Source organism: Aptenodytes patagonicus, unplaced genomic scaffold, assembly GCF_965638725.1.
Source record: "Aptenodytes patagonicus unplaced genomic scaffold, bAptPat1.pri.cur scaffold_438, whole genome shotgun sequence".
Classification (NCBI taxonomy): Eukaryota; Metazoa; Chordata; class Aves; order Sphenisciformes; family Spheniscidae; genus Aptenodytes; species Aptenodytes patagonicus.
Window position 1 is genome coordinate 4,357 of NW_027472341.1, and position 19,680 is coordinate 24,036.

The 19,680-nt window shown below is 51.1% G+C and overlaps 1 protein-coding gene and 1 non-coding gene across 2 annotated transcripts; one reads left to right on the top strand and one right to left on the bottom strand.

The window, feature by feature from the left end:
* Positions 1 to 1,386: 1,386 nt before the first annotated feature.
* Positions 1,387 to 15,800, bottom strand: LOC143173900 (ras-related GTP-binding protein A). The gene is made up of 10 exons (XM_076364026.1): positions 15,625 to 15,800; positions 14,918 to 14,951; positions 12,623 to 12,722; positions 11,564 to 11,630; positions 10,309 to 10,531; positions 8,100 to 8,195; positions 6,393 to 6,515; positions 4,034 to 4,125; positions 2,954 to 3,069; positions 1,387 to 1,921 (listed from the first exon to the last, which is right to left on the bottom strand). Exons 2-10 carry the CDS (start codon positions 14,942 to 14,944, stop codon positions 1,824 to 1,826), a joined length of 942 nt encoding a protein of 313 aa, XP_076220141.1. The 5' UTR covers positions 14,945 to 14,951; positions 15,625 to 15,800; the 3' UTR covers positions 1,387 to 1,823.
* A 429-nt stretch (positions 15,801 to 16,229) lies between these two features.
* On the top strand, positions 16,230 to 16,301 carry TRNAE-UUC (transfer RNA glutamic acid (anticodon UUC)). The gene has a single exon. It is a non-coding gene; the product is annotated as a tRNA-Glu (tRNA).
* The last annotated feature ends 3,379 nt before the right edge of the window (positions 16,302 to 19,680 follow it).

The following is a 19,680-nucleotide window of genomic DNA, read 5'->3' on the forward strand; positions in this document are numbered from 1 at the left end:
TGAAGCCATGACAGCTGCCCGTCTCCTGCAAGCGGGGCCCTTCCCAGTAATCCCTGGGAGGTGATGTTCCCGAGGCTCCGACAACATACGGATCGGCCGCGACTCGTCCTCTTGCTCCGCTGAACAGCGCTGAGGGCAGGGTTTGAGTGCAGAAAGCCGTGAAGTTTCTCCACCGACCGGAGCGAAAGCAGGGACTGACCTTGTCCAAGCAGTGGGGCAGCATCCGCAAGAGGAAACCGTAGTCGTGTTTCGGCTTGCTCCAGCCCGACATCAGGCAAAAGCGACTGTGGGCGAGATTTGCCGTTCCCACTCCAGGACCGGCACCGTATTCCACACTTGCAAGCACTGAAGACAAACGGAAACCCTCCGCTGCACCTCCAGCCCGTTCACAAGTTCTCCAGAAACTCAGGCACCCGAATTGTTAACAGGAATCTCGGCAAGTTCCTCTCCCGCAGGTATGCCGACTTGATGATTCTCATTGAAAACACACCCAGCCTGACAGAACACCAAAAAAATCTGCTGAGTAGGCGGTCTGAGACGTGGGTGTTTAATACCATAAAGATCGAGAATCGATGGGAGATTTTGTGCGGAGCCCATCCTCAGCTCCCCAGCTGAGATGTGTCCTTTAGCTCCCCGTTCTCACACAACAGACTCGCCCCATCAGATTTTTTTCCTCCCCCAGTGCGTGTGTGGGCAAGGATACAGGGGGAGAGCATGAGTTTGAGAATACAAAGCGGAGAGCCAGGCTCGGAGTCACCACACCCTTTTTTATATGGTAATTTGATGCAGCAAGAGAGAAAAGAGGGAGAGAGATGCTGACAAGCATCAGCTCCCACCCAGCAAGCCAGAGATTCCCCTAACTCACAGTGCTTTTGTTCCTATGTTTAATGGAAATGCACGCAAAAAATTCATTAAAAAATAGACAGCAACATCAAGTAACATCGGTGCCAAACACTGTCCAACTGGCTCGTCGCAAACATAGCTAATATAGCTCATGCACACACCACCCACAACAACCACGTCCCAGGGCTCCTCCGTGCCCGCGCCGGCCCCTCTTGGCTCACCAGGACGAAGACCAGGCGCGCCAGGACTATCGTGCTGCTTGGTCAGTTAGGGTCTTTGGCCCCTTTTATTTACCGAGATCTTTCCATCGCTTTGGCGAGTGTAAAGAGGCCAACGCCAGCCTGGCTGCTTCACCTGCTGAGCGAGTTTTGCCTCCATGTGGGGGGAGAAAAAAAAAAAAAAATATTATCTTAAATGAAACTCTGGAATGGCCTTCAGTCAACACCCCCCCAGCAACGTGACAGGAGAAATGCAGCTGTTACACATCTGCTTGCCAAAGCTGCCCTAGGTTTTAGAAGAAAGAAAACCCACTTTCCAAAGCTCTAGGATCTGAAATCCCTGGTAGCAAAAATTTATTTTCATGACTGAAGACAAGGAGAAATTTATAAACGTATTCTAGCAACCAACCAATAAAACAGTAAATACTCCATTCCTGTGACTTATATGATCACCCGGGAGCAAAACATCCAAAACGGCTCTGCCATGTGCCACTATGACAACCGGGAGTATGAGACCACGTGCACATCACCTGTCCTTACTTCTTCCCAACCCCACATACGCCAGGGAAGTCTCTTTTGAAGGTCCGCAGTGTATCCAGACATCCTCCGAGTGACTAGTGTCCAACGTTAAAAGGAGAAAAAATAAAGCAGCACACTCATTTCAAAGCCCAACAAAGACATCAACATTGTTAGATTCTCCTAAAAATAAGTAGTTCCAATTCATTTTTTCTCCCCCCAAAGACCATGTGCCTTGGCCAACGTTCAGCGCATGAGCAGGCTGTGCTTTGGTCCATCCACTCTCTCCAGCTTCTCAAAGTGTTTTCTGGCATTGCGGATGTTGATCAGCGTAGCCGCAGAAGCTAGGACGGAAAAGGGGCAGGGGAGATTAAAAAAAAAAAAGTTAAAAGAGATGCAAGTAACCACGTCCTCAGAAGTTAAGTGCTGCCTAAAAGCAACGTCCCCATCAGCAAGCTCTCTCACTTCAAGCCCGCTGCTCCCTAGCTGCGCGGAATTTAATGCTGGAAGGTTTGCTGATCCCAGTGCCAACGCCGAGGAAGAGTCAGAGTGAACCGCAGTCAAGCGGTTTGCTCACGGGGATAGCTACACAAGTCACCACAGCTGCTCATTTGCTGCTCCTCAAGCACAGTAATATCACAGCTGGTAATTCAGTCCCGGGGTTTACACAGGTTTTTCCCTAATTCAGTAAACCACTCGAAAAGAGGAGGACAGAAAGCATCAACACTGTAAGCCACAAGGCTGTCCTGGACAGTGTCTCTTAGGCACCCCAAATCCTAACAGAAGCAGTTTCCATTTGAGTTGTGTAAACAGTTAAACAGCCACACTGTGCCTGTAAGTGTGCCTGTAAGCCACACTGCCTGGCACTGCTGGCTGCAGTTTCTGCTTTAAGACAAATAGATGCTACTATAATTAGAGTCCTTGCCCACCAAGACAGTTCAGGCAGCGAGAGCAAAAACTCAAGTATGACCCATCTCTGCTTCCTCTCCAAAAATCACTGGGGCTGCCAGATCAGAACAGCCCAAAATAGGTTATTAGACATGACCTACTAAATGAGGTCACATCTGTTATAGTGGTTCCCCACCACTGCTACGATCCTCCACTCGACAGCAACAAATAGCTCAGCTGCCAGAGGCACACGTCTCTTGCCTTCTGCAAAGTCAGTCACTTTTTAACCACCCTCCCCCACCCTCTGCTCAGGCAGGGCAAACCAGCAGGACAGTGGATCCCTCTCCATCTTTTAATTACGATCAGTTTTACTGCTTTGCCCGGTGTTTTGTCATTTTCCGAGAGAAATGCAGTTTAAACTAGACTCATTTGGCTTTTTGTCCCTGCAAACAAAAACAGGCCAGAGGCTTATCTTTGCTTCAACTTACGTATTGAAGGGTCTGACATAACCACCATCACATATGTATTTGACGTAAAGATGTCAATGAAAGCAGCAAAGTTAGAGTTCCTGACCTCCATGCTCTGGAAAGAAGCTGCCAGCTTACTAAGATGGGAGGAAAAAAAAGAAAGGAAAAAAAAAAGAGTAAATGAACTATTACTGTAACATTGCTCAAACAGCTTTTGCGCCCACATAGCCAACATCCCTTTGAGTTGTTGGTAACAAAGAAGTATTTGAGTCCTCACTTGGCAAGCAACACCAGGTGCAACTACAAGTTTGGTTGGTTTTGTGTTTTGTGTTGTTTTTTTTTAAAGAAAAAACTCTTTAGCTTTAGGCTAAATGAGAACAATATAAAATGATCTGCGCACTGAACGGTGAAGGTAACTCAAGATATGCAACCCCACTGACTGACTGAGTCTGCTGTGCCCAAGCAGTCAACGTCACTTGCCGCATGGTTGTAACAGCTCAGTCATTTAGAAGGACAGTTTAACACTCTGTGAATAACCAGGAAAAATAAGTATAAAACTGAAATATCTGGAGACAGCTCTGTAAACCATGCAGCCACTTCTCCATCCATTCGGGCTCCAAACGCTTGCAGATATTACCAACAGATTGCAGAGCCTGGAGACTGTTCAAAAGCCAAGCCACTCCAAAGCAGGCTTTCCACTTTTCCATTCGAAATATGGACAAACAGCGTCTGCAAGCCCCTTCCTCCCAAACCAGCATTGTGGTACAGGGTCTGAAGCAAAGCTCTCCACCCGACTTTCCGCAGCACTGTTGACTGTCACTAATTTATCAGCTCAGTCCTGGAACTTCCCTACCTTGCCCAGGAGAATGAGGCCTAGAAGAAAACAGTTGTTTCAAAATAAACCTCTTTCAACCATCAGCAAAGGAAGAAGTTACAAAAGGTAACAATTAACTCAGTTGTGTTTAAGCATGGTGCAATTTAACTACGGCATCTCAGCTTGCTGAGGAGTCACAGAGCTACTATTAATTTGGAGAGCCTTCGTGTTTCTGGATGAAGCCGAAATACCTGCTGAGGTATCTTCCCCACCTAAAACCAGCTCACCTGCAACTTAGCTTGAATTGTTTAATAATGTTGCTGATTTTCTCAAATCTGTGGACATCCCGCTGTTCTTTGCATTGATAGTGAGAAATGACCTGGAAGGCAGAAAGAGAGAGAGTGCGGAGTTAGTTAGTAATTTATTTCAGCGCAGGTTTCTCAGGCTCAACAGCGATTATGGGAAACGGGTGGTGACCAGGACAGGGATTCCCTTTGCCTTTTGCTGATTGGATCTTGGAAACTATTTGCAACACCACCTGTGGTGCTTTCATGGTAAAACAAGACTCAGTAATACAATCACCAGGAAGCCTTTCACAAGCCCAGATGCAAGTATGTAAGATATGCAAGAGACACTATTGTCCATTTGAGGTCTGAATACTCCAACTTAGCAGCAATTTAAGTCTTGATTCAAAGAAAGTGCAAGGAGAGGGGAAAAAAAATGCAAGACCATCACCTCAGGTAGGGGAAACAGACACTTGACAAATGCTGGAATAGCTTTTCCTTCCTAAGTCTATCGTGCTGCAGATTCTCAAGGACTGAACCCGAGAAATTTCCCATTCTGCCACACGTAGGATGCACAAGCACCGCTCTCAAAGCCAAAGCAAGCCGTTCCTCCCTAAGGAAAGCAGAACAAAGGCAGCTGGTTTCCTAGGGAGTTCTCTCTCCATCAGTTACCTGAGTCAGACCAAGACTGTGCTAAGCTGCCTGCATTCGGATCGGTTCCCCTCCTCTTCCTCCCACATAGCGATCCAGCAGCAACGTGCAGACCTTAGTGCCTGGCTGCAAAGATTCAGAGGATCACAGGTTTTTGGGAACCCTTGCAGCGTGATCCACAGCTACCTCTCCCCGACCATCTTCACAAGGCTGGTAGCCTACAGACCTTTACTCTTTAGCCAAATTAGCTAACGGGCCAAGAACTGCATTTACTGCGTAAGGGGAATGGCACACAATCAAGTAGTTACATCATCGTTGTTCCCACAGCAGACCAAAAAGGAATATTTTAAAAGCCTTATGCTGTGTGCTTTAAGCTCTTAAGAGTCATGAAACCAACTGCTACTGGAAGCGTCAGATGCCCTTGCGCAAGGATGTTAAACTCTTACTTTTCTACCTATGGAGTCACATTTAACAGGTTTACGAGAACTAAGTTTTTGGTTTGATTCCCCCCCCCCCCCCCCCCTTGAGCACCTTAAAAAGATTGTCATGTACTTCCCACTTTTTAAGCCTGCCCAGTTATTCATACAAGTACAGGTTTAGCCAGATTCAAGGATTACATTCATAGCAAAGCCTTCGTTGTATGCAAGTTCGTTCCTTAACTTTCCAGATAGGTTTTTCTGTTACGGTGATTTGAATACAATCTCAGAGTAAGATTTCACTTCAGGAGAAGGGAGTCCTGGGGGGAGTTTAAATATATGAAAAAAGTGAGAAGAAAGTTTTCTGAAAAGTCACCATTACACTGAAAATAAGCATCGAATTTTTGTAGCAAAGATTATTCTTTTTCAGTAAAAAAAAAAAAGGTACTTATAACAAAAGTACTGTTACATACCACCAAGGTGGAACTATTTATTATCTACAAAAGGTACCAAAAAGCAGAACTTGCCAGAAATGGCAGGTGTTTACTTCTGACAGTTTAAGAAGTGAGAAAAGTAATGGCTCCTTTTCCACATTCCCTCCATCATTTCAAAATCAGACATTTGGCCATCAAGGAAAGCACTCACAACAAAATTCAAAACTGTTCCTTCAGGTCAGCAAGACTTTTGGTGCAAAGTCTGAAGAGACCAATCCGGAAACCGAGAGTATGGACAGACAAGCAGCAACGGTGGTTTTAACCAACACATTGTACCTTGCAGAGACAACAGATTGGAAGCACAGTTACCGCGCAGCCAGTAACTTTGAAAGCCATTCCAGTCCAATCGCTTGTGATCCTCTATCCATACTCTGGGTTTGTAGAGCATCAGACAAAAAAAAAAAAAAGAAGAAATCAAGACCAGTTAAAAACGCCAGGCCAGGAGGAACTGAAAAGGCTTATTTCAAGCTAAAGAAAGTTCTTGCCCTGTGCAGAAAGGAATTCTCAAAAAAGTCCCACAGCTGACAACTGAATGGGGATATGAAACCCTCTCATAGCTTGGAAGAGGGAAATACCGATCAAGCCCTCAGCTCAACTGCTAGAAGTGGAAATTTTGGGAAGGTCCCGTGAGCCATGGAGTCACGTCAGCTACTTTCAGCATCACAAGGCCTGGATCAATGCATTCTGCCGTCTGGCGCTGGGCACCTCTCTTTGGGCTACTGCCACAACAGCCCTTTCCATCCAGGGAACTCCGTCCTAGGCTGGGCAGAGGAACCCGAAGGGCAGAGCTGCTGTATTCACCAGGAAAGTGGCTCTCTCAAACAGAAGCACTTCATCTGCCTCGATGATCTGAGCAAAGTTCCTCAGGTTCATTTCCAGCTGCTGGACATTGGGGATCAGCTGGTAGACTATACTGGACCAAGCCTGTCAACAAAGAAGGACACAACATAAGGGCTGCATTAGCACTTCTCTGCCTCATCCTCTTGTTATGCAATGTGCTGAAAACCTGATTATTTGCAGTTCTGGGTGTTGATAGCCTAGGTAAGACCGAGAAGCTTCTCCCACCTCCGTGTCCAGGTCTCTCTACTACAGTGGAGACCACCAGTGGTACCCCAGACCCGAGTAAACTCTTCACTAGGTCAAGTTCTCCTCCACATCAGTCACAGAGACTCTAGAACACTATTATAAACAGGCTTAAATCATCCTAATTTTAAGCTGGCAATGCTTCTATCTACTGCTCCCAGATAAACCCGCTCAAGTTTTCAGAGTTTTTTTTAATCTTGAGCAAGGTCAACATGCAGATGGATGCTTGGCAGCTCGTCACTGATCCAAACAGAAAGCTCTGATCCAGCCCAATGAGTCAGGAACAAGCCCAGAAGGGAGCAGGGATGCCGTAACAGGCATCTGTCCTCATTCAGACTCAGGTCCTCTAAGCTCAGCTTCACCTCACTGCCTACCTACTGACCCAGGTTTGTGTCAGTGCCTGACCACACGCTTCCCCCAGGAGTCAGGGTGGATATTTGTGTCTCCTGTCTACCGAGTACCTGATATTTGCCAAACACTCCTACCATCCCACCTGCCCCTACCATCCCACCTGCCAAACACAAAGTTAAAAGCCCAAGCCAAGGGCACGAGCTCTGAAGAGCTCTGGCAGGGCTGTGTCTAGAATAGCACAGGTCTGCCTCCGTATAAGTCGCTCAAATAGAGTCACCAGCATAACTGATGAACGTTAGGGACGCCTGCAGGAAGACAGGGTATGCCACTGCTTAGGAAGGCTGATTTCTAGAGGGAGCCGGGTACGTGCTTTGTGAAGAGTGATGTCTGGCGTACAGTACTGTATCAGCCTCAGTCAAACACATCAGACACTGAAGGCAGGGGAATTTGCTACGGCTTTGAATGGATTTGCCAGGATGGTGAAATCTGCCATCCGAAGTCCCACTGGAGTCAAGAGAAAGAGCCACACAGTCCTCACCTTCAGACAAGCAACCCAGCCACTACGCTACCACCACTGCTTGTTAGCATGAGCCAACAATTATAACCATCATTTGCTACCAGTGTAGCCCAGGCAGCACTCACCGCTCCCACACCTGGAAGACCTCTGACACTGCAGTCAAGACAGACTGCTAGCAAAAAAACCCATCCCCTCCTGAAAGCAAAGCAAATTCCCAGAAGGGTAAATGCTTGTGTTTTAACAGTGCTGCAGAGAAACACAGGAAACAATTCCATGCTGGATAAACACGACTGAAAGATGCAGAAGCTCTTTCAAAAGTAGCCAGGCAAAGTGTTTAAGCAGTATTAACATACTGACACCGTGACTCCAACTTTTTCTAATTAAAACCAGGATGCTCTGATACCATTTACAATAGCTAACCTCCAGAAGTAGTTGCTGCAGAACTAAAAAGGGCCAGTCACTAACAAAACCAGTAGCAACTAACCACTCGCCTTCCTCATGCTCTTGTTTTCAAGTGGGAGGGGGGAAGCCAGATATGGAGAGGAAGCTGTACAAACCTTGTAAAGTGTTTCATCCCAGATGGAAGTTCTAAAACAAACACATTCCAACGGACGGGAAAGGCGCTTCAAATCTTCCTCACGTTCTTTAAAAATCTGGGAAATAAAAAAAAAGATTAGCAGTTGAGTGTAAATATTTCTGCCTTTGGTGTGGTTGCTGTACTGCATTTACAGCATGCATTTCAAACAAATCTCAAGTACCTACAGCACTGGAGAAAAGACAACAGCAGAGCACGCTGGCCAGGACAGGCTGGCAGAAACCCCTTCCACTGGAGCAGCAGGGACAAGCAGACCATGGCTGTCTTGCGATAGATCTGACCGGGACTCAAAGCTGAAATAACTATGAGTGTTGTGGAGTGGGAATGGAAGCGGACACGCACGAGTGTCTCTGAGGACCTAGATTTTGACAAGTCCCTGGTCACAGGCAAAAAGCTCCGTCACCGAGAACAGGATAGGAAGAAAGCACTCGAGGCTCATCAATATGAGCAGCTCTGAGGCATGTACTTATACAGTCTTCTCTTCTCACACCATACTCTGCCCTTAGAAGTTATGGTTACCAAAAAAGGGGAGCAGGGGGGAACAGCAAAGACCAGACAGCCTCATGCCAGGCTCCTACAGAACTGCTAAAAAAGCAGCAGGACAGCCAGCAACGTGCCTTTGCAGGGGAAGACACGACGACCACCTTCACCTCAGCTTCCTGTTTTTAGGAACGTGACAGAACATTAACCGATCCCCATGAAATGCTGCGTAGGCCAACATTTACCATTTGGGTCCTGGGATACCAATGGCTTCAGTAAGATTTAAAGAGAGAGTGATCTGGCCCAGTATTTGCATGTTCTTCTGAGTAGCAGGTACCTTAAAACAGATCTTGATGGGTGTGCGATGATACACATCGAAAGCATATCTGAAGTAAGGCCCCTCTTCCATCTACCCCTCACTTCAGGGCCTCACTAGTCTGCACAACTATGTAAAACCAGCATTTGTCCACTACTCCCAAACCAAATCTGGACAGGACAGCATCAAGAAGATTTTAGACTCATCCTTCAGTCTGGAGGGAAGGCAGATGGAAGTGAGGAATACCTCCTTGAATCAACCCTACAAACAAGCTCTTTGAGCTATTTCTGCACTGAGCTGGAGGGCAGAACTAAAACTGGAAGAGAAGGATCGCCGCCCTCAGGCAGCATGAGTGATCTGAAGCCAACCTGCTACGTGGAAGAAGTCTGTCTATGCAGGGAGGTCAGGGTGTGGTTTCAGCCACAGGACCTCGCATGGCCTCCTTTGCAGCTGCCCAGGCACATATTCACCAGGAATCAGAAGAAATTTTAATAAGACTTCTTACTTCAGACAAAAGCCAACAGCCTAAAGGGGCCTCCAAACTCGCTGCAAGCCAGGGAGTGGCCAAGCAGCCAGGGATGTACTTGTCTAACCCACAAAGCTAATTTTTCTTTTGGTATCAGGAGTTGGTTGCTTTTCAGTCCAAGCTGAAAAAGCAAGGTTGGTAGGAACTCAACATCTTTCAATCCCCCTGCAACCTTTCAAAAGCTCTCAAAGCAACAGAAAACACCAAACATCTCTGACAGCTTGATCCCCAGCCTTTGCAGGATGCCTCTTGGGGCAGAGGAGTGCTTAAGAGGTGATCTCTGGGCAGGCAGGCCAAACTGACAGAGAGCAGAATCAACCGACAGAAACCACCTTCTAGTTAACTGGGAAAGTTTCAACTCTTTCGTTGGTTTTTTTTTTTGGTTATGCTTTAGAACAGAGCCTACGCTGGACTGAAAGCAACAGCTAAAGAGAAACCAACCGTCACTGCCACCACCACCATCCTCAAAGTCATCCAAATGGTGAGCAGCAAGCTTAAGATCGCTGGATTTCTTTTAGTTCTACCTTCCTTTCAGTTCTACCTCCCTTCTGGAGCCAAGGTCTAGTGAAAGTACCAGAATCAGTGTTATACAAGAAAAGGCTTAGAGTAGTTGTCACTAAAAATCATTAGTTCCATTCTCCACTGGATTATATGCAACAGATAGCGATGATACACAATTTAGAAGAGGCAGAAAAAGCTTAGAGGGCTTTGACAATTCTTAACATCCGAGAAACCCTTCTAGGAACAGTGCTGATGGGGCTGTATTTGAAGTATGAAATCGCAATGCATTAGCACAGTCAAAAGATGCTCTATTTGAAAGCATTTCTATGGCAACTATCAGCTTCTCACCAAATCCCGCTGATCCTCCTGCACCAAGTCCATCTTGTGCACTAGACAAAAGATCTTTGCATCAGGAGAGTTCTGAAGAATTGCCTCCAAGCATGACTGGTAGTAGTGCATGTCCTTCTCCAGTTCACGGCTCTCTACATCAAAGACATAGATGAGGACTTCTACGTTGCGGAAGATGTTGTCCCGCTGACTGGTGAAGTAGTTCTCCATAAAGGTGTCCTGTCTGAGAAGGAGCAGAGCAACAAAGCAAGGAGACTCCCATTAGAGCAACCAGGTCTTGCTTAGCATCGTCAGGAAAGGTGCTACGTGTAAAATACCTCCTGCTAGAAAGGCAAGGTTTGCATTTTGAGCTAGAGACCCCATCACAAGAGTCTAGACAAGAGCCCCACAGGTGGCTAAATTCCCCATGACATAAGGCTCCCTAAGCATTTCCAACGGAGCAAAGTTGGATGCTCCCGAAGAGCATCTGCTCACCAGTCTCACAGGAAGCTGAAGCTTCCTTCATGTCACAGCTGGCTGCTCACTGTCCTGTGCAAACGGAGCTACGTTGCTTCTGCTCCCAGACTGGCTTTTGGAGAGTTGCATATAAAAAAAACCCAGCAGCAGAAGCTAAAATATAACCAAAATCATCAGTGTAGCTTCTTATTACAGGATTTAAACCTCCTTTAACTTTCACTGAATATGGCTCAGACAATGCATGAGGACGTGAGAGCTGATGAAGCTCAGCAAACTCGGACAGCTCTGCTGAGGTTCTGTCAACGGGAAAGCGTTCTTCAAAAAGCTGCTTCCAGGAGCCATAGGAACGCCGTCAACCTTCAGCATCGCTTCTCAGCACGCACCCCATTTGGATCAAGCTGGTGATAAGCAATTCTGAAGCCGGCATCAACTCCCACCACCTCAGGAGAAAGTCCAGGTGAGGGGCTCAGGCCTTTTGCCAGCGGAAGAAAGCAGCCAGCAAGGGAAGGGTGGACCTACGCACTGCTCCTTTTATGTAGCGGTAACTCAAGGGACAGCGTAATTGTGCCAACATCTTCAACCCCCTCCACGCACAAGCCTGAGATGTGGCATCCATTCTTTCCAGAGCTGTCTCGCCAGTTTTACAGTGCATGTGTAACACTTGTTCTATTCCCTTCATTCACAAGCAGCATACTCGTCCCTCCGGGGCAGGACCACCTCTGTTTTGCTACATCCCCAGCCTTATTCCCCAGAGCTAACCCCCAACGGTTTCAAAAGCAAAAGAATAAACAGTACCTACCCTCCGCAGTCCCAGAGGTTTAATACCAGGTTTCCTAGAAATCTAACATGGGAGTGCTCCACATCAACTGGAAAGAGACAACAGGAGTTTACCGACTGTACCACACACCCAGATCAGAGCTACCTCCTCGGGCAGCCAAAAATGCCATTCTTCACAACACAGCCCACAATTTGTAAAATCCCATCTAAACAACATTGCTGTATGTAAATTTGTAGCTGAAGGCACTAAGGAAAAAGACAGTTCCCAGAGTAATTCAAGCCTTCCTACTCTCTACCCAGGACACTATTTTTCTGAGAAGCACAGCAGGTGGTTCCCCTTTAACACGTTCTGTGATCTTTGTGATATTTTAAGAATGACATTAGTTCCAGCACACTCTGCAAGGCCTTAAGCAAGCCTTAAAAATAAATCAGTAACACAAAGAATGTAAACTTTATGAACAGGCCAAATTTACGGCAAAGAGGAAACGTACACCAGTCCGTGACATTACGTCCTCACAGGCGCTTCCCAGCGAGGAATGTTAGATCCTGATAATTCATACCCTGTTTCAGAGGAATCAGATCAGTGGCTTTGGAGGGGGAAGAAAAAAAAAAAAAGAGGCAGAAGACACTAATTAAGCCTAGTGCATCATCCCACCAAAACCACAGGTGCACAGCAAGATCACTGCGTCTCCAGCCGCGCTAGTGATCAGCTGGCTAACGACAGGAAAGCTTCACCAACAAGGAGGACCATGAGGAGGCTCTGAACACTCCTCCAATAATAGGTGTAGCAGCAGCACAGGCTGCCTCCTGATCAAAAAAAAGAGGTAAGGGTAAAAGTTCAACAATAAAGCAGCAAAACTGAACCCAGCGCTGCCTTCCCTTTCATTCCAGCTTCCTACCTGCCCTCAGCTGAGCTCAGGAGTGAAGTTCCCTGTGAGGTGTGGCAGCTGGGAGGATCAGCAGACACCCACCTACTCCGGAGCAGAGGAGAGGCAGGGATTGCTGGAGGGAACAGCCTCACCCCTTTAATGGAGGGGGGTTGAGCCCTGAGAATTTGCAGTTCAAACAAGTGAAGTCTTACTTGTGGCACCCAGGCGCCGTGTGTCCCTGGCGATGTAGTTTGCAAAGATAATGGACCTCATGCTGGTCTTCCCAGACCCACTTTTACCCATCAGCAGCACCTGGGAAGAAAAAAAAAAAGAAGAAAGAATTAGCTACCACAGAGCACCAGGTCCTTCACGGCTCCCTCAGGGTTAACATTTTCCTGCCGAAGCCACCAAAACACAGGACCAACATACAGAAGAGAGAGGCAAAGAAGAGTACCATGCCTGGGAAAGCAGGAGACAGACATCTTTACCTCCTTGCTACCCACGGTCACTGAATCGTGGTCAGACTGAAAACCTTTCCATCTTGTTTGCGTTCTTGAACTATGCCCCCCACCCTCTCAGGAATCTCTGCCTTTCCAGGCACCACACCCCTGTTCCTTCAACCGGCTGCCTACCACCCAGAAGGAAGTGCAGCCAGCCCACAGCCACTGTCCACCGAACCCCCTTTTCCCAACTCCCCTTGGCAGAGGACTCGTGGAGTTTACAACCAGCACTCGGGGAAGAGCGAGAGCTGCTCCCGAAGCTGCCCCGGCCCCTTGCACCTGCACACCTTCCAAACGCACTGGCACCACTGGGGAAGGCTTGATGTTTTTGATGACAGCAGAGGACTTTGCCAAGACAAAAGAACAGCTTTATCGCAAGCCTTTAAGACCAGGCTGGAAACAATCCCTTGCCCACTCAGCACTGGTATTCTCCACCCATTACGTCTCTCCTAATCTCACTCTTTTCCTTCTCGTAACGTGACTTGTTTTCTCTTCCCTGACAGAAGTGAAATACAAGTTACATTTCAAGTTTCAGGTGTCAGAAGACCAGCAAAAAGTTAAAAGCAGATGAGACAGCCCAGTTCAAGTGCACCAGGCTATCGTGTAGGGGAGACAACTGACTCCAGAGTCCTGTCTGCAGATCATCAGGCCAAAGGAAAGGTAGCACCTCTGGTAGCCAAAAACTAGGGGATGACTGGGGGGCAGGGGAAGAGGGGATACAGTCACACAGGGCAAGACTCTACATTGTGATCTAAAAATAAAAATTAAAAAACCCCAACGGTGACAGCCAACACAGACTTGCTCACAAAACCAGCTGTTAAACAAGTTCCAGTTACAAAGTCAAATTCAGCCTTTGGCAACAGCTCCGAAAAATCTATCATCAAGGATAGGTTTAACGAGAGCGCAACCGGCCCGAGTCTGCCTGCCCAGCCCGCACCAGTGCTAAACGCTAGCTGGGAAGGCGCTCGCTCGATTCCCAACCTCGCTCCGCAACTGCACGGCAACAGCTGCCAGACTCTCAGGGCAAAACAGGAGAGGCAGAATCGCACCATCCTGTTTGCACAAGTTACCCTTCTGAGAGCGACCGCAACGTTTCACAGGCAGGCGAGCGCCCTTTCCAAAAAGGAGCTGACCGCACGCCTCGATGATTTGGTAACAAGGGCTTTCTTTTCCTCAGAGAGGCAGGCTGGTCAGGTCACACCTACCAGCCTTTCTGGAGCAAACCCCCAGAAAGCCATGCTGTCTTCTCCCCTGAGCTACACACAGAGCAGAAAGAGAGAACATCAACATCTCTTATTTCAGATCACTGCTGAAAAAGCACATGCAGAAACTCAATACGGCTCCAAGGCGCAGCCCAAGGCAGCCTATAGGTGAACCCAACTCCCAAGTTTTAGACTGCGGAGGCCTTTCAAAGGGGTCAGACACCAGCATGTAGGGCCAGCCAGGAAACCCAATCCTAGCACATCACGGAAAGACAGCCGTATATTCTCTACACGGCCGCTTTAACGGCTTTGAATATGCTTACTGCTGGAATACACCCACCCCTCTGCCCCCCCGACTCTCAGTAAAAGTGCTACTCCTTCCCCGTGTGTTAAGTTTCATCCTCCCAGGAGCCCTCAGTGAATGACGGGCTCCCCACACTAGTTTCTGTAGCACATCAGAAGGGTCTCCCCACAGGCCAGCGAAGCGGGTTAGATCATATCCTCTTCCCTCACGCTGCGGGAGGTACGCAATGAGCACAGGGTTTTGCAACACGCACCAGAAACACTCACACAGCAGTTATCGTGGATGGCTCTGCCGCGAGCCTGCCCTACCGCTCATGCCAGCAAATAAACTCAAACCCAATTTTAATTTCCAGCACTTTAAGCAAAGGATGCATCTGCTGACTCTGAGTCTTAAGACAGCCAAAGAACACGCCGAGGTACAGACGCAAACACATAACGATGTTAGCAAATGCAGATGGGGAAGGAAAACCCAACTGCAAAGGATTCTCCTTTCAGTTCTTACCTTTTTCTTCATGGCTGTGCTTGGCATCACCCACCTACAGAGAAAAGACCATCTTCTTACATTGCTCTACTTTCGTCACTTACAGGCTTCACTTCAACATCCAAATCCCACCCACAGAAGTGCCGTGCAAAAGGGGAAGCACTCCCATACTGACATAATTCCCCCCAACCTCCACCTCACCAGGCACTTGACAGCTTCTGCTCCAGACGGCACGGGGAAACTTTAGCAAAAGCCTCCTACTGTTAGAAAACCCTCTAACACGCCCATGACGAACAGCGTTCCCGTAATTACACGGCTGAAACAGGCCTAAGCAGGATAAACGCAGCCAGCGCTGGAAGGCAGCGGGAGACACCCGCACAGCTGCCACACTGCTCGGGTCTCCTCGCACACGGCAGCCGGGGCCGGCCTCACCCGCAGTTCCGACCCCTACCCCTTCCCCCCGGGATGCTCCGGAGCCCGCACCAAGCAAACCGTGACCGCGGCGTCACACGTCCCCACACCCCGCTCCCCGCCCGCACCGGCACCCCGCACCGACCACCGCCCGCCTGCCGCCGCCGAGACCTGTCCCTCCCCGGGCCGGTGCCTCCGGCCGCCGTGACAGCCCCCGACCCCGCTCCCCCCCGGCCGTCCCCAGCCCCACCGGGCCCGACAGTGGCTTCGCCCCCCGGCTCAGCCGGCGCCGCCGGGCCCCGCCGCCCCCCCGCTACCTCTAGCCGCGATAGGCGCCTCCGGGGCCGGCTCAGCAACGCCCGCGGGCGGCGGCGGGGGTGCCTGCCGACCTGCCCGCCGGAGGCGGCGGAGCTCAGCGGGACCGAGCGCCCCCCGCTCCGGGGTAGGCCTCGAAGCCGCGGCCTCGCGTGAGCCCGCCGCGCCGCCGGGGTCTCGCCCGCTCCGGTCGCGGCGCCCGGGACCCCCCGCCCCCCCCCAGCGGCGCTCACGAGACCCAGCGCTCAGCAGCCGCCGCCGGTCACGTGAGCGCTCACCCCGCCCTCTGCCCCGCGCCCGTGCCCCCTCCCGTCACGTGATGCGGCGCCGCCAACGGCGAGGCGGGCGGGGCGAGGAGAGGGAAGGGGGCGGGGCGGGACGGCGGCGAAGCACCGGCCGCCATCTTAGGTGTGGGCAGCCCCTTTCTGGCAGGAGGGGCTTTACGGAGGCGGGAGGGGGGCGCGGCGGCCGGGGGGCGGGCAGGGGCTCCCGGCGGTGCGTGCGAGGCGGCCCGGCGGGGCCCGCCGGAGCCTCGTACCGGCCTGAGCAGCGGGAGGTGCGGGCAGGCAGCGCTGTGAGGCGGGCGGAGGCACCAGCCCTCAGCGCCTCCCATATGGTCTAGCGGTTAGGATTCCTGGTTTTCACCCAGGCGGCCCGGGTTCGACTCCCGGTATGGGAAGCATCGCTTTTTTTTCGTGCCCGGGAGGGGGAAGCGCCGCCCGCCGCCCCCCCTGTTTCCGCGGAGTCCCCTCCCGACTCTCTCGGGCCGCGTTTTTGCACCTCTGCGGCCAAAATTCTCGACCCCAGGAGTCTCCTGAAGCTGTAGGAAGCGCTCTGCCACCGCAAACCCCGTCTCCTGCCTCAGTTTAACATGTTCAAGTAAACTGGACGGGAGTACCCAGCTAAATAACGTTAATCGCGTTTTTCTCTAACGCAGGCAAGAAAATCGCTGCTCGTGTCCCACGGCGTGTTTTAAACCGCCCCGACTGTCGTCCAAGGCAAACAGCATTGTACTGCAACTCCAGCAGCGCACATCTGCTACAGACATACACACACAAAAATACATACATATATATATATATATAAAAATGAGTGAGTAGGGCTAGTCATTTATGAAGGGAAATTCCTTAACAGAGCCAGGTATGTCCAACAACTTCTTCATTAACGTGTATATACTCTGATAGAAGGCACACAGGGTGGGCAACAGCAGTGCCTGCCCACGAGGCTTCACCACCAGAAATGGCCCCAGTTCACCCAGCCAGGGCAGCGCAGTCCTCTTGTCTGCGTGGAGAAGCAGGGGGTCCTCCTGGGCCCTCCCCCCGAAACTGCAGGACTCAAGAGGGGCCCGTCGCTGTCTCTCTGCTGTGGCTTGCTGGGGTGCTGCGGATCTTGGCTTCAGCAGGTCTTCGGGCAGCCCCCGGGGCTGCTGCTGCCGCAAAGCCAGAGCCTCGGCACCTCACGTACCCCCCCTCAGAGCCCGGGCACCTCACGTACCCCCCCCTCAGAGCCTGGGCACCTCACGTACCCCCCCCCCAGAGACTGGGCACCTCACGTACCCCCCCCCCCCTCAGAGACTGGGCACCTCACTTACCCCCCGCCTCAGAGACTGGGCACCTCATGTACCCCCCCCTGAGCCTGGGCACGTCACGTACCCCCCCCCTCAGAGCCTGGGCACCTCGCTTACCCCCCCCTGAGCCTGGGCACCTCACGTACCCCCCCCCTCAGAGCCTGGGCACCTCGCTTACCCCCCCCCCGAGCCTGGGCACCTCACGTACCCCCCCCCTCAGAGCCTGGGCACCTCGCTTACCCCCCCCTGAGCCTGGGCACCTCGCTTACCCCCCCTCAGAGACTGGGCACCTCACGTACCCCCCACCTCAGAGCCTGGGCACCTCGCTTACCCCCCCCTGAGCCTGGGCACCTCGCTTACCCCCCCCCCGAGCCTGGGCACCTCACGTACCCCCCCCCGAGCCTGGGCACCTCGCTTACCCCCCCCTGAGCCTGGGCACCTCGCTTACCCCCCCCTCAGAGACTGGGCACCTCACGTACCCCCCACCTCAGAGCCTGGGCACCTCACGTACCCCCCCCCCCCCCCCCCCCAGAGCCTGGGCACCTCGCTTACCCCCTGCCTCAGAGCCTCGGTACCTCACGTACCCCCCCCAGAGCCTGGGCACCTGGCACATTTCGGCTTTAAGGAAATCCCAGCCTGGCAAGAGCTTGGGGCACGGCGCCTCGGAGCCGCCTCTCCTTCCGAGGAAGCCCCTCGGCCAGCACCGCTTCCCGCCGGCGGTCCCTGACAGGGCCGCGCGATCCAGGGGCGGGTTGTTGGGGGGGGGACCGAGGGCGGGAGCGCGGTGAGGTGCCGCTCTGCGAGGCGCGGCGGGCTGCCCCTCAGAGGAGGTGCGGCGGGGAGAGGCCTGTCCTCGGGCGGCGGTGCGTCCCTCTCGGCCGTGCGGGGCCTCTTCCAGCCGCCCCTGTGGCTGCGTAGCGCGGTTCGAGGGCTGGGTTTCGGCGGTCGGCGCTGAGGGAGCGGCTGCTGCAGGCCGTCAGGTCGGAGGGGTCCGTGCCCGAGGGCTGCTGCCAGCCTTGCGGGAGGAGGCGGGGAGGTCGGTGCGTCCTGGGGGACAGCAGGCCCCTCAGCCGGGCAGGTGCCAGAGGGGAACTGGGGACTGCGCGTGGATGGAGGTCACCTGTGGCAGCCCGATGGGACGAACAGGGCAGGGGGTCGTCACTGGGCACCAGCAGTGGGTGACTGGGGGGGGGGTGTCCCAGCGCAGCCTGCCTGAAGCCCCATGGTAAAGTGGGTTTCCGTGCCTGCTCTTGAGGATTGTGGAGAATGGTAGGTGCTGCCCAGGGAACGTCTGTGAACATGGTAAGTTCCTGCTGGGGTTTTTTTGATGCTACTTAAATGACAGTCAATAATCACACAGGGTTATAGATACATGATGGAGTTCTTTGTCTTCAATAATAAGCAGTAAGCAACACTAAAAACAGCAGTTAAATGTCTAAAGTACGAAGAACTAAAGACTTCAGGCACTACCAAATAAATTTTGTCATGTTACGCACAACTGCATTACGCACCTTTGTCTGAATGGGGAACGTTCACAGACAGTATTTCTCTTGCGAAGAAACACAGAGCCAAGGAATGAAGAGTGTCAATCTGTAGCCTGTATTACTAAGGACCAATCTTAGCTATATAAGAACAAGTACAAAGGTGGTAGTTCTGTAGGCTCAGGATGGACAAGAGTGAAAATCAGGCTGTGTCAGTTTGGATTTAAGTCAATACAGGTTGAGTAGCCTGATCACAACGCGAGTGCAAACCCCTCTGTGCCCCCATAAAGGCTGACAGGGGGGCCTAACTGTTAACAAACCCTGGATGGTCCTATAATCGTAGTCAGTATTTTGAGTTTCCTTGTCAAGCTTGCAGTTTCTGCAATGCATTTGTCTTACTCCCACATGCTATTCAAATAGCAACACATACCATGCCGATGCTCTGCAAGAACTGAATTAAAATTAACTAGTTGGTAACTTCTTAAGAAGCGAAGCAACAGAATTGCTGTCCCAAAGATAATCAGTAACGCAGTAATGGGATCTGCTCTCAAGTCCAAAATATTCATTGCCTTTTGAAGTGATTTAAAAGGAGCTCTAAAATCAGAGCTGTCAGGCTTTCAGATGAAGAGGCAAGCTGACTCTAGGAATGGTAGAGATGTACGAGTTAATCAGGCTGGGCTTCTGGGTTCTGTAAGCTGAACAAAACTTGGAGCTCTGCATCTGATGGTACTACGACATACCTAGGGGCAGAGCGTGGGTCGTGCAACAGGAGAGGGGTCACAGCATGTTGCCACACTGAGAGGTTTTAGAAGTAAGGAGAGAAACCAGCTTGGCCAGAGCTTCAGCACTGCAGGAGGAGTCCTCTCACAACGGAGATGAAGATAACAGGAATTTGCCTTGAGTAACTCTGGACAGCACCTGTAACAAATGTCTCATTCAGTGTCTATACATCAAACAGGATAGAGAGAACTAAAAACAGACCGGAGGAGACAGCGGGCAGAGCAGTCTGA